This window comes from Diadema antillarum, unplaced genomic scaffold, assembly GCF_040938485.1.
Source record: "Diadema antillarum isolate AM-2024a unplaced genomic scaffold, OU_Dant_1.0 seq00000150_RagTag, whole genome shotgun sequence".
Classification (NCBI taxonomy): domain Eukaryota; kingdom Metazoa; phylum Echinodermata; class Echinoidea; order Diadematoida; family Diadematidae; genus Diadema; species Diadema antillarum.
The window spans coordinates 1,156,099-1,168,822 of record NW_027271223.1 but is presented as its reverse complement, the minus strand read 5'-3'; the positions used below and the strand labels follow the sequence as shown (position 1 = coordinate 1,168,822).

At 37.2% G+C, this 12,724-nt stretch overlaps 2 protein-coding genes across 2 annotated transcripts in view; one reads left to right on the top strand and one right to left on the bottom strand.

Annotated features, from left to right (window-relative positions):
* Nucleotides 1-9,222, bottom strand: part of LOC139727779 (ligand-dependent nuclear receptor corepressor-like protein) — a 57,594-nt gene extending 48,372 nt beyond the window's left edge. Inside the window, exons 1-2 of the mRNA XM_071638756.1 lie at nucleotides 9,090-9,222; nucleotides 177-242 (exon numbers count right to left, since the gene is read on the bottom strand). Coding sequence (XP_071494857.1) covers nucleotides 177-242; nucleotides 9,090-9,198 — 175 coding nt within the window. The 5' untranslated portion in view covers nucleotides 9,199-9,222. The remainder of the gene's footprint in view (nucleotides 1-176; nucleotides 243-9,089) is intronic.
* A 2,532-nt stretch (nucleotides 9,223-11,754) lies between these two features.
* Nucleotides 11,755-12,724, top strand: LOC139727760 (swi5-dependent recombination DNA repair protein 1 homolog). The gene is made up of 2 exons (XM_071638738.1): nucleotides 11,755-11,904; nucleotides 12,545-12,724. The coding sequence occupies exons 1-2, from the start codon at nucleotides 11,755-11,757 to the stop codon at nucleotides 12,722-12,724; spliced, it is 330 nt and encodes a 109-aa protein (XP_071494839.1).

The following is a 12,724-nucleotide window of genomic DNA, read 5'->3' as shown; positions in this document are numbered from 1 at the left end:
AATCTCAACCCCATGCAATGCATTGAAGATTGGTCTGGTTGTTGAGGGCACTTGAATTTAATATCCCATCCCAAAATTTCTAGGTCATAAGATGTCACGAGGTGGACACATGGAGATGTATTTCCTGCTCTCAAATCTCTCCCATGATCATTTCTCTTTCACTTTCAATCACTTACCTTTGAAAGGTGAAACCTTCTGAAAGAAGTCTGATCCAAATAAACTCTCTATTACACATTCAAGGCCTGTATAAAGAGAAGGACGAGAAAGTGGAGATTAACATACAGAGATGTACTTCATGCATTTTCTTTCACAATGTACTGGATTTGAGATTTCATGTTTAGAATTTTACTTCGATGCAAAGTCATCATATGGGAAAAAAAACACGTATGGCTTTTGGAAAAAAAAAAAAAAAACCCTTAGAATTCATAGCTGCTCACACAACATTGGTACAAAAGCTCACTGCATTGTTAAGAAGGTTGCACATTTTGGAAGAAACTAGCAACAAAGCTGAAAGTGAAACAAAGGAACATGAAGAACAAAGTATTAAAATTAGTGTGCGGGTTCAATGGTAATTATGTATTTGTGCAAGAATAGTTTGTCAGCAGAAAATTTGTACTATTGTCGCAATGAATTGTATGGTTTTTTAAAGGTTTTTGACTAATATTTGTAATTACATAGATGCTATTCTGTTCTCTCCCATTGTTGCTGTTGTTGATTTCCTTGTGGTAATGTCCACACAAGGTAACTGAGGTTTTTTTTAAAGGTTATGAAGGGAGGTTTGTATGGAATTTGAGGAGCAAACCACTCTTCATAAAGCCATCATTAATTCAAAAAGTGAGAGGTCCACTAGGAGACAATTACGACGTGAGTCTCAATAGTGCTATATCTATTTATTACTTTTCTCACTTTAAGCTGTATTATTTTTCTAACTATGTAATCCTTTGTTGTTAGTTTTTGTTCTCCTTCGTAAGACCTGGAGTAATACAAAGATTTATTCGAGAAACTGCAAGATATTTTGGAGAAAAGGAAAACACCTTCTCAGTAGATTCTCCCTTTAATATTGGCATAGAATATGCATAAATTTACATGCAACGCACATGCATGACCATAGGACCATGACAAACATTACCTCAACAGGGGAAGGATGTGCATGTCTGCACCATTTAACTTCAGTTTCAAAAAACTTGATTGGAAATTCCAGCTGAGAAACTAATGCACCTTTATAGTAAGTGTCACACATTAGCACATATTACATTCCTCATACATGATGCTTGTCAAATCACAAAACACATGCACACACACACACAGTGTAACAAAAAAGCCCTAAATGAGAATCATTAATAATTGACACACAGCACAATGTACCTTGTACGGGGAATGAGTACACAAATATAGAAATCTCACACTTCAGGATAATTCAGCAAGAGAGGGGTTTACAATGGCGGGGGGGGGGGGGGGGGGGAGAAATATAGGAAAGCACGAACTTGCAAGGACAACATCTTCTAAGAGGGTACATTTCTTTTTGGCAATTTAAGCTAAGTCACTTCCTCCTGGCAAATTAGAGGGGAAAATTTTATCGAAGATGGACACATTAGCAACTGGGGCTACAGTTTCACATGCAGACAGAGGTTCCTTGTTAATTCGTATTTCTTGGCAGAGGATCAGCTTTGTCTTTGCCATGGCTTTAGTATTCACTTTGAATGTAAAGTAAAACACACACACACACAAACACATAAGATACATGCCAACAATAATACACAAAGTCAAATTTAATACACATCATATGGATAGGCCTGCAAATTGCCCTTGAGGAAAAAGAAGATTGAAGGACATGTGTGTGCATGTACTGTCATAACTGGCAAACTTTATACAAACCTTGTATTTCATATTGTGAAGACCACTTTGTTTGAAGTCGGGTAAAAATATCCACTTTTACAGTATTCCATTCCCCTTGGCCTAGTTACAATTGTACTAACAGTACCCCTTGCTGTTTCACAATGTACAACTGTTTCTGAGGACAAAACTTCAAATAACCATACAAGACATTTTTCATATGAAAGTTGACAAGACTTTTTTTTTTCAACCTACCAGACTACATTTGGAAGGGTGTTTGCTCTTTCAGGCATATATTCTGTACTAAATCTTATGTTCGAGGCGGAATTTACCAATTACAAACTGGAGAAAATTTTTGAGGAACAATACATAAGAACAAGCATACAACTGAGTGAAATCAGACACTATGCAATCAGAAAGAAATATAGTACAATTAAATGTAAAACCAACATGTTATTTCTGAGTCACAATCATCATTAATTTTTCATTGTTTGCTTCAATACTTCTTTGCGTCATATACCAGTACACTGTGTGACTAAATTTATCCTTTAATAAGCCCTCAAGTTTCCATGCCATTCACTATTAGCAATGACTAATGATTGCAATATCTAAATGTCTCACACCGTCAAGGACATTACTTTGCCAAAAAGGCTACAAAGAGGATTAGAATTAAGATTGGGACTAACTTTGGGGATTTGGTCTAACTATGGCTTGGGCTAAGACTTAAAATTTGGATTTGGGCTCAGTCGAGGGTGGGGGATATCATTTGCACAATGTACAAAATGTCCTGGTAGGAAAAGCACAGAGTCCTAAAAGGTGTTAAAGTACTGGTACATGTAAATGGCTGAACAGCCCCCATGTTTGAGGTACAATTTTTTATTCTGATTGTGCAATGTTCAAGGTCATTTTTTATTTGTTTTTGCCAACTTGAGCAGGTGAAATGACTTTTATATATCTTTTTTAATGAATTTTTGATGCCCGGCAGTGTAAGGAACCAAATCTAATGCCTGAAAGCATCTACCGTACTGAAAGCTTCCTGATTGACCTTGACTAATGTTACTCGGGCTTCTTGTTCGTTTCCCCACACTCATGGCTATTATAAATCATCTGTGACATGCTTGCTGATGAGATCTACAATTACTAAAGCATCATATCATGTATGGCCACTAGGGTAAATAAAAGGTGTAGCAAAATGAAATAACACATTATAAGCACAACTGCACACTGTAGCTGGCTATGGCATACGGCGATTTATTTTTCTTACGCAAAAAAACTTACAATACTGGTTTTAATATTGATCAACCCAAAGTAAAGTCATGCACTCGACATATAGCAAAAGTAAACAACCTGCACTAACTTGGACAGCAAAATGATCACTACACAAGTGAATAGCTGAAGCCTGATACTGTGCAATTATTCATAACTTAATATGAAAATACATTAACATCTAAATAGCACTCAATATCTTAAATCAATAAATGAAATACAATTCCTTCCAAAAAACATTCTTGATATCACTCTGAACATATCAATAGAAGGACTTTTGGTGTGCAAAAAACCTTAGCCCTTTAACATGCAGTTCAATCTGGACTGATGATCAAGTAGTCTACATATATGTGAATGTACACAGACATTATGCCACTCTTTTAAGTTTTATTAGATTTAGGTAAATATGCATCCTTTGCTCATGGAGTTATGGTATTATGGTCCCACTAGTCACTCTGTAAGAAAGCTTTCAATATCATGTTCTTTTTAGATACAGACATTATCACAGTATGCAGTTGACCTGCATGCATGCATGCAGATGCTTGAAATGGCTGCCTGTAGTTTTGCTTGTACCATCACAGAATGCACATTTATGGTATGCCATACCATTACTATATCAAGTACGTACAATGTATGCTGTACATCAACAGTGATTACTTTTTCAAGGTTGCAGACACAGGAAACTTAATTAATTAAACATAATTGATGTTATCAGACAGGCTGTCATCAAGTGCTTAGAAAGAGATGTGCCTGTTTGTATACGACAAATTCAATATTTTTTGCACTTTCACTCAAAATGATTTTAATGTGCTCGGCAAAGAGGAAGCATCGTAAAATTTGGCGAGGCTGCCATTTGCATCAGGCAGAACAACATACCATAATCATGGCCACAGCTAAATAACCGCTGGGGGCATTCAAGGAGATAGGGGCCCACTCTTACCACCCTCTGCTAAAGGGGATATCTTTCTACATTATATCAGTGTGTGCACAATTTGCAGTGTGCATGCCTGCTCAGAACAAGAATGGACTCAGTTAAGCTGATACAAAAGGTAAAACTGCAAAAGAAAACAACTTCTTCCATATGGTGCTTTTTTCAATAACATTTCCAAGAAGTAAAAGTAAATGTACACTTCCATACTGATCATTAAATTGGTTAACAATTTTTTTTTTCTTCTAGATACACAAAATGCATTCTGTTTTCAATCCACAAATCAAGTAATTTTGACTGCCAAAAGAACACCAAGTCACAGTTTTAATGATTAGTATCCAACAAAGATGGCACTGAATATTTGTCAAAAACTTCTTAGGCAATGTATTGATCTTTATTAAGGAAGAGTATTCAGCCAAAGGTAATACTTGTCAACAACTGACAACTTACTAAGAGCCTGCCACACTGGGCATAGATTAAAACCTTTTTAGCCTACTATCCCAACTGGCAAATCTACTGTTTTAATGGGAAAGCCCATCCTGATATTATTTTGCTTTGTAAGACAGCTGAAAAATCAGAGAGGTACAATGTATATCAGTGAAAATTGGGGGGGGGGGGGGAATCAGAAAACACATAATCAAGTTTGGAGAGCAAGGCAACTTGGCAATTTAGTATGATGTCAGTGTTCAGCAGCTCTTTATACATTGTTTTGCATGCAATATTTCACACATCTTATTTTTTTTCTCAGATACTTTGGTATCTCAATGCCACAGAACTTACATGTATGCTGAGGACATGCAAAAACATATTGCAGCTGTACTTGTATTACATACCAAGAACAGATTTGAAGACAACTTTTGTCATTCAATTGTAAATTTTGTGTAAAAACAGAATTGAGAGCTGCTCAACATCTATGTCACAGAGAGTTGTCAATTTGTCTTGCTCTCTAAACTTTAACAGTTCATAACTTTGTGTGTGTGTGTGTGTGTCTAATTCTTTTTTTATAACCAAATGTTTCACAGATCTACTTTCTGATTTTTCTATTTTCATGTAAAGCGACATGATATCAGGATGGAATTCCCTTTTAAATTGAAAATACACGACCAGTCCTGATCATGACCACACTTGGTCATTTACTCCACGTAAATATGGCATCAATGAGCCAGTTTGTAGTTCACTCGTATGCACAAAAGTAAAAATCATCGTTCTCTTTTCTCATTTAGGAAGGCACTTTACTCTTCTTCGAAGCAACATAATGCATAAAATTACTCAATGTAACAATTTATGAAATTAATGTTCAAACAAAGAATGAACTTGCGTAGATCAGATGACCACAATGGTCCATCAATTAGTACTTGGGGAAGCATCTATTTCATTGTTTTGCACTGACTGCATTAACAAACTTTCTCTATTAATATTGCCAAATACTAAACTTTAATGAACACTTTGTTGCTGTCAGCTGGATGTGCTAACAAGCACCATTTATAAGGAGTACATGAATAATCACTACATATCACAGATGACCACAGATCTCAGTGAATTTTAAAACCCACATGCCTGTTAGGAATATTACAAATAAATATTTTTTTCTGCTTATGTACAAAGTGGAAAGTACAAACTGGCTTTACTTTATTCAGGGAGAAGGTACTCTCCTAAAGATTTGCTATCACAACTTTGTACCTGGTCAATAGAGGCCAGGTACTACTACTAGAGTGAATTCTAATTTAAGTCTTTTGAAATTTCTTTATTATTTTGAATGTCTTTAAAGAACTGCTAAAAGTACATTATCTTTACAATGTTTGCATGTGCTTTGTTGATAATCCAATACAAAAGCTGTGACTTCTTATGAATTTCAATATCTTAGTACAAAGAGGAACAGATAGGTGGGCATTATTTTTTACAGAACTCTTGGTCTTAGAACAGATCTCCTTCTTAATAATTTCCATTCATATTTCTTTGCAATTTTAAAAGGAAAGTCTGAAGAGCAGGGAGCCCCGGTTTTTGATGTCACTGACTTTGATGATGAATTTATTCACTAATCCTTGAACAAGGTGTTTACTTTTGTCAAGTGATCACATTTAAAAACATAGGACTATAGGTAGTGAGATTCTAATTACCAGAGCTACTGAGGATACTAAGATCTCCACAGAGGCAGAAGGGCAGATTGGAAGAGGAAGATGACCACTATATGCACACTCTTTGTGATCACAAGACAGACAACAAATTGATGCATAAAATCAAATGATATGGTTTAAATTTTATTACCATAAAAGTGGAAATTTTCACGGTGCTGAAATTTTCACGCATTTGACACATTTTATGCAACCAGAAACTAAAAAAGAAATAAGAATAAAAAAATAAAAGCACACAATCTTTTTTTGCAATTTTTTTTTGCAACAGAGTGAAAAAACACACACACACAAAAAAAAAATTACTCACATGAAAACCACTTCTACAGTACCACATATCAACAGTCAACAAACCTATGGTAACTATCAATTTTACTTCTTTCTCCAACTCAGTAGCTATTGGTATTGTATCATGGACGACAAATCTGAGCTGATTTGCCATGTGAATGTGTGGCATACACAACATGATTGTATGCATTTGGACTGCTGTGATACAAAGTATCTCAATCTCAAGTGCACATGTTCTCTCCTACACATAGTTCAATCATTAGCTGCTTTTGGGGTGGCTCTGGCATCCAGATGGACAGTTCTGACTACATTTGTAAAGTAATCCTGCTCTGGGTCATCAACAACCCAGCACTGTCTCTGCCCCTTACCCATACAATGGTCAAGCATTTATCCCGAAGTTGATTAATCCCTCAAGTTATGTCAGATTTAAAGGACAAGTTAACCTTCATAAACATGTGGATTAATCTGCAAGAATCTTCAGGATTGAATAAACAGAAGAAGAAGAAGAAGAAGGATTGAGCAGAATGCAGCAAAATCAGTAGAATACATGATGCGTGAAAGTTTGAGGAAAATCAGACAATCCATCGAAAAAGTTATGAATTTTTTAAGCCTCAGTTCATTGATCGTTGGATGTGAAGGCTACTACATCCTCTCAAAAGAAACATATTTAAAAATCAAAAGATTTTTTCATTCTGTTTGAAAGGTATAAACGTCACTGGGCAGGGAATTCAAAATAAATTCTTGGCTGTGTACAGTGACTGTTTTCAAATATTTGATTTGCTTCTGACTAAAACTACATTGCATTTAAAATATATATTAGCCTGGTTTGATAATCATGTCTTGGAAATTTAAAAGTAATCACCATGATATGAGGTTATCATATTCATTTTACTTTTTTCCCCACAAAAGTAGTAGAGTATCTGTATCTAGAATTTTCAAACCATAAAGCAATGAAGCAGAATATATTGTTAGGCCCTGGAACCATAATGCTCAAACAGCTCTATTTTGCAGTATATGGATATGATCAAGATATGACTTGTACATCTGTACTATAGCTATCTGTACCTCCTGTGTGGTAAAATTTAAGAATTGAACAATAAAAGCCAATGTTCTCCTGTCTACGTTAATGTTAAATTTTGAAAATGAAGCTTTGCTAGACATTTCCTTGATAAGTAATCTAAATGACTTATAAGATAACATAATGCTGATGTCCCATTTCTTGGTAAGTGTGGTACAAATGTTTCTGACAAGAAATAAAGAAAAGTTTGTTTCTTTGTTGTTGCTTTTTAAGGCGAAGGGGAATCATATCGCCATATACCCTTAAATTTAATGGGTCATTGTATACAGTAATTAGCAAAGCATAACTGTGCCTCATTGATGACTTTGAATGTATAAAATGCCAGCACAAACACCTGTATAATACCATCCATTGAGCTGAAATGACCACAGCACACACCATATGTTGTGACTAAATCCCTAATCTTCATTCCATATCCCTCTCTTGAACTCACACTTTGGGTATGAGCCAACTTTATTCCTAAGATGTAAGAAATGTATTATTTTCCTCCATTCTTTTCATGAGGGCACATTTTGGAACTCTTGCCAAATATGACACACAGATCACATATTGTTTGATAATCCAATACACAGGAAGACTGTTTTCTTATAATTTGCTTTGAACTTCTTTGCTTGAACAGCAGTCTTCCTTGCTAACCGCTGCAGTTCAACAGTGGACAATACGGCTGTATTTTAAGTACAATCCGATCATCTGTTGCACAGGCAACAGCTATCTAGTCTATGGCGTATGAAAAATTTGTCTGCTACAAACCTGATGAAACATGCAGGACCGGGATGCGTATCAAGCAAGGCCATTTCTATTACACCGAGTGTATTTTGTAGAGGTTTAGAAAATAACAGCTAGGCCTACACGTACAGGAATTCAGGAATGGGACTTCTTTCATTTGGCAAAGGCATAAATCTTTGGTACGCCCTGCTTGGTTGATATTCTAAACTTCTACCACAAACTTATGCAAGTGAAAGCACAGAAGATAAGGTTGTCTAGACAGCGGTCTGGAGTAGGAGCAGCACTCTACTTTTTTTTTTTCATCTTTTTTGAGTTGCGGGTCAACATGAAACTGTAATAAATTTAAAAGTTAACACTTCTACCGTACGTGGTATCGTCTATTGTCATTGACGTATTCAAATGATGGATCTGGCAATTAGCTGGACTTGCTATGTAAACATTTACTACATAATAATACTAGGGTCTAACAGTTAGTAGTTTTACAATCTAAGTTAACAACAGCCGGGTCTTCATTTGCCTGTAAATTCATTGTTCCACAGCCCAGGCTTGATACCATACTACTATTGTTCTCATTCATACAGGCGAGCGCTGCGCATGAAAGGGCTGCACGAGCGAGAGTTTCAGCGAACACACCGGATCGCCTGAGCTGAGGGGCATTTTAGCAGACAAAAATAACATTGCCTGCTTTCCTTGCGATCGGATAGCCCTTGCGCACGTAATTGACCCTACCAAAAACCGGCGAGACTTGCTTGCTAATAAACTCGGGATTACATGCTTAATCCATCGCCGTGCATGACAGAAAAGCAGACAAAAATGTTCGTCGAGGTCTGTAGATACTTACCGATGTAAGATGTAAGGTTTTTCCTGCCTCGGTCGAGCTCCTTTCGCAGCTGTTTTCGTTCTTGTAAGCAGCGTTGGTTGCCACACTTTACATACTCGGCCATTTTCATAAATATGAGTATTTAATAGCCGACGTCACGCGTGTGTGTGTGTGGTGCATAGTGTACTAGTATGTGTGCCCAGACAATTTTTTTTTTTAGGTGACGTCATCTCGCGGGAATCACCCTTTATGCGATATGCGATCCTCGTTCACAGACGCGGCAAATTTGTAAACTAATGGTAAGAATAGCACAGTCTTGTCTTTCGTACAGGCAGGATCTGGCTAACCCTTCAAGTTGTTATCAATTATCCATTGCTTTCGACACCATTCAAACTTTGTTTGTACAAATCCACATGAAACCACCATATTATAACTTGAATTCTACAGAAGAGGGAGATTGGGAAACTGTGCTGTGTGACGTCGTACGCGCTACGCTTGTGCATGTATTCATGGTGTGGACTGTGGTCAGCTGGCTGGTGGTGCATTTAACACTTTCAACAACAGGCTTCCAATTCCATAGCCCAAGATATCAAGGACTGGGTGAAGCTAAAGCTAGTAGTAGAAGTAACACTTGATCTTCAGCCGTCAGTACAGCTGTATGACGTACCCTATGGCTATACTAGGTGACTTCTGCAACTGATCATGTCATTCATGATGTCTGTCAATTTACATGTAAAAATTTGTTGCATATTGACACTCGGCTGTTATGAATCTCTCATGTTTGAATTTCTATTAGATTAAACTAGATTTAATTTAGAACCTACAGTGCATATTATGATTGTGAATTGAATGGCTAAGTAACTTATAAGAAATTATAACTTGTTGCAAGTATAAAAATTGCTATTAACCTGTTGAGGACGGGCTGATTTTGGTACAAATTAACACGCATTTCCCGACACCTGCTGAGGTACAGTCAAACCTGCCCTAGCGGCCACCTGCCGCATGCAGCCACTGAAAATTTCCCCTGAGAGGAAAGCCCTGTTAAAGACCCTGTGTATATCAGCCACTTGTCTAATGCGGCCAGCCAGCAGCCACAAATTTTGTTTCCTGCGGTAGATTTTAACCTGTCTAATTGCGGCCACAGACCCACATTATCGGCACAGCACATCTTGGAGCTGTAGTAGCCGCGAGCCGATAATTCAGCGTGCTTTTTCTACTTTGTTGCCATGCCAGTCATTCATGGGCAATGTTCAGTGCTGCTGCATGCATCACACATTCAGTCATAATAATGCACTAGTGTAAAGCTTTCTTCACTACTGTACACATATTATAACCTTAGTATATGTAGTATATAGCTAGGTTATATGCACGCAAAAGAAAGTAGACGTTGACTCAGTGGCTGCATGCCAGACTGACTTAATTTCAGTCTATGTACATCTTTTATACAGTGAGTTCCATGGGAACAGAAGAGGTTGTGGTCAGCAGTGGTCAGTAAGGACTGCATCCAGTCTGACCACTGGCGTCTTACAGCATATAAGAGAAAGATGATAGATAGTGTGGCATCGGAAGAACAGAGAGTAACTGTTATTAGAGAGGAGAGAAACAGGGCTGGAAGTAGAGAGGGTGAGAAGCAAGAGCGGAAATAATAATACAGTAGTCTCAACCTCAGACTTGCATAAGATCTGTTTATCACAACACATGCGACTGTGCAACAACTTGATCAACACTGGCATTGTTCAATGCATGAAATACACACGTGGATACGTATACACATAAAGGACATGCAAGCACTTATAGATTTACATGTATACAACGATGATACATGTAGGCATTGCACACAAAAGTCAGATAACCGGTCTATAGCGGTCACCTGTCTATAATGGCCACATTTTTCGTCTCCCTTGGGTGGCCGCTATAGACAGGTTTGACTGTATACTCTGGACTCGTCCTCAACGGGTTAAACAATTAGCAGCTGCTATTGATTTTTCTAGCTGTGGCATGAAATTATTTCCCGGTTTGGACTGTGACAATGAGATAGGACAATGATAGGAGGAGTGAGATGATAAGTGAGCTAGAGGAAGCAGAAACTGATATAAATTTTACCGACAGTATGTGTAAGTCTTGACTGATCTTTGAGGTTTGATGGAGGGCAGGGCTGCCAACATATATTGGAAACTAGTTGAGAGTGAGACTCCCATAGGCCAATGCTATAATTTAGGAGTCAAAATAATGAGTGAGATCAATAGAAATGCATGCAAATGAAATAAAGTTTTAGAGTGAGAAAGGACCAAAATGAGTGAGTCTCATTCTCAATGAGTGAGAGTTGGCAGCCCTGGGAGGGAGATTAGAACAAGACAAAAGCCATGTTTATAATAAATTTATTGCTTTTTGAAGTAGGACTGTGGCATGGATTTTCTCAGTGACACAAAATGACAGGAGAAAATAATGACGGCTTTCAACATAGTTCTAAAGTATGATTCTAGCATGTTTGAATTAGATTTAGTCTAAATATATTCAGTGTAGGGCCTACTTCTGTTTGACAAATAGATGCCACCCATAGATATAATTGTGAAGTGTACTAATACTAGCAGTACCCTTGCTTATCATTGTTACAGAAATTCTTCCCATAAATCCTGCCATAATGGATGAGTCATCTGAAATTCATGATTGTACTATCATGCCAAGCATGGAACAACCCGAAGGCGATGCTCAGATGGAGGAATCTTCCAGCGTTGTGAAACAGGCAATAAGTGTTCGAAAAGAATTGCAGCGACGTGTTGCAGAGAAGGAAGATATTTGCAGAAAACTCAAGATGGTGAAGATGTACAGAACAAAGGTGAATTCAATTCAAATGCCGAGGCTGAATTCGCAGAATTAAATGAGTTTAATCATGATTCCACAAGAGTGAAAGAATTATCAGATGTATACCACTCTATGTTGTATTTGATTTGCTGTTCTTAAATCAATTCTTTTCTTTTGCCTATGGAATATTGTGAATATTATGTGAGATATAAGAACAAGGAAGCCTTTTGAAGTTGATTTTACTTGTTTGATCAAAAATTGTACTGTGTAGTTACAGTGTACATGTATTACAATACACTTTGTATGCCCAGATTGATATGACCTATTTTACCCTGACAATCAGTGAAGACAATCTTTCAAAGCATTTTACCATGGCATACAGTTGTAGTCTCTATAAGAAAGCTGTTCCGGTGAAAATTTAAAGACCATTAATGTAGAAAGGAATTGTTTTCCATGCACCACACAGTGCTCAGTTACCTTTATACGTGATTGATAGACTGTGTGTAACCATGTAATTTTAGGTTGAAATTGATATGACACCATTGCACACACCTGTCATTGCAAACTTCTTGTGGTTTTGTTGAAGATATGATAGGGTGATAAGAAAAATTTGGGATTCTTCGTTTACTTGTTGTCATGTATGTATGCTATGGTGCGTGTTCTCCCTCTTGCAGAATGATCTGAATGCACTGCAAGAACTGATTGACAAGTGGAGAGAGGCATGCCAGTCTGCCATTGTACGTCTCTATGAGAAACACCCAGATCCAAAGCCATCGCTCGGAGATTTCATCAGTGGATGCAGACTGGACAAGGACCTGATCAATTTCAATGATGATGAAGAGACATTTTCATGA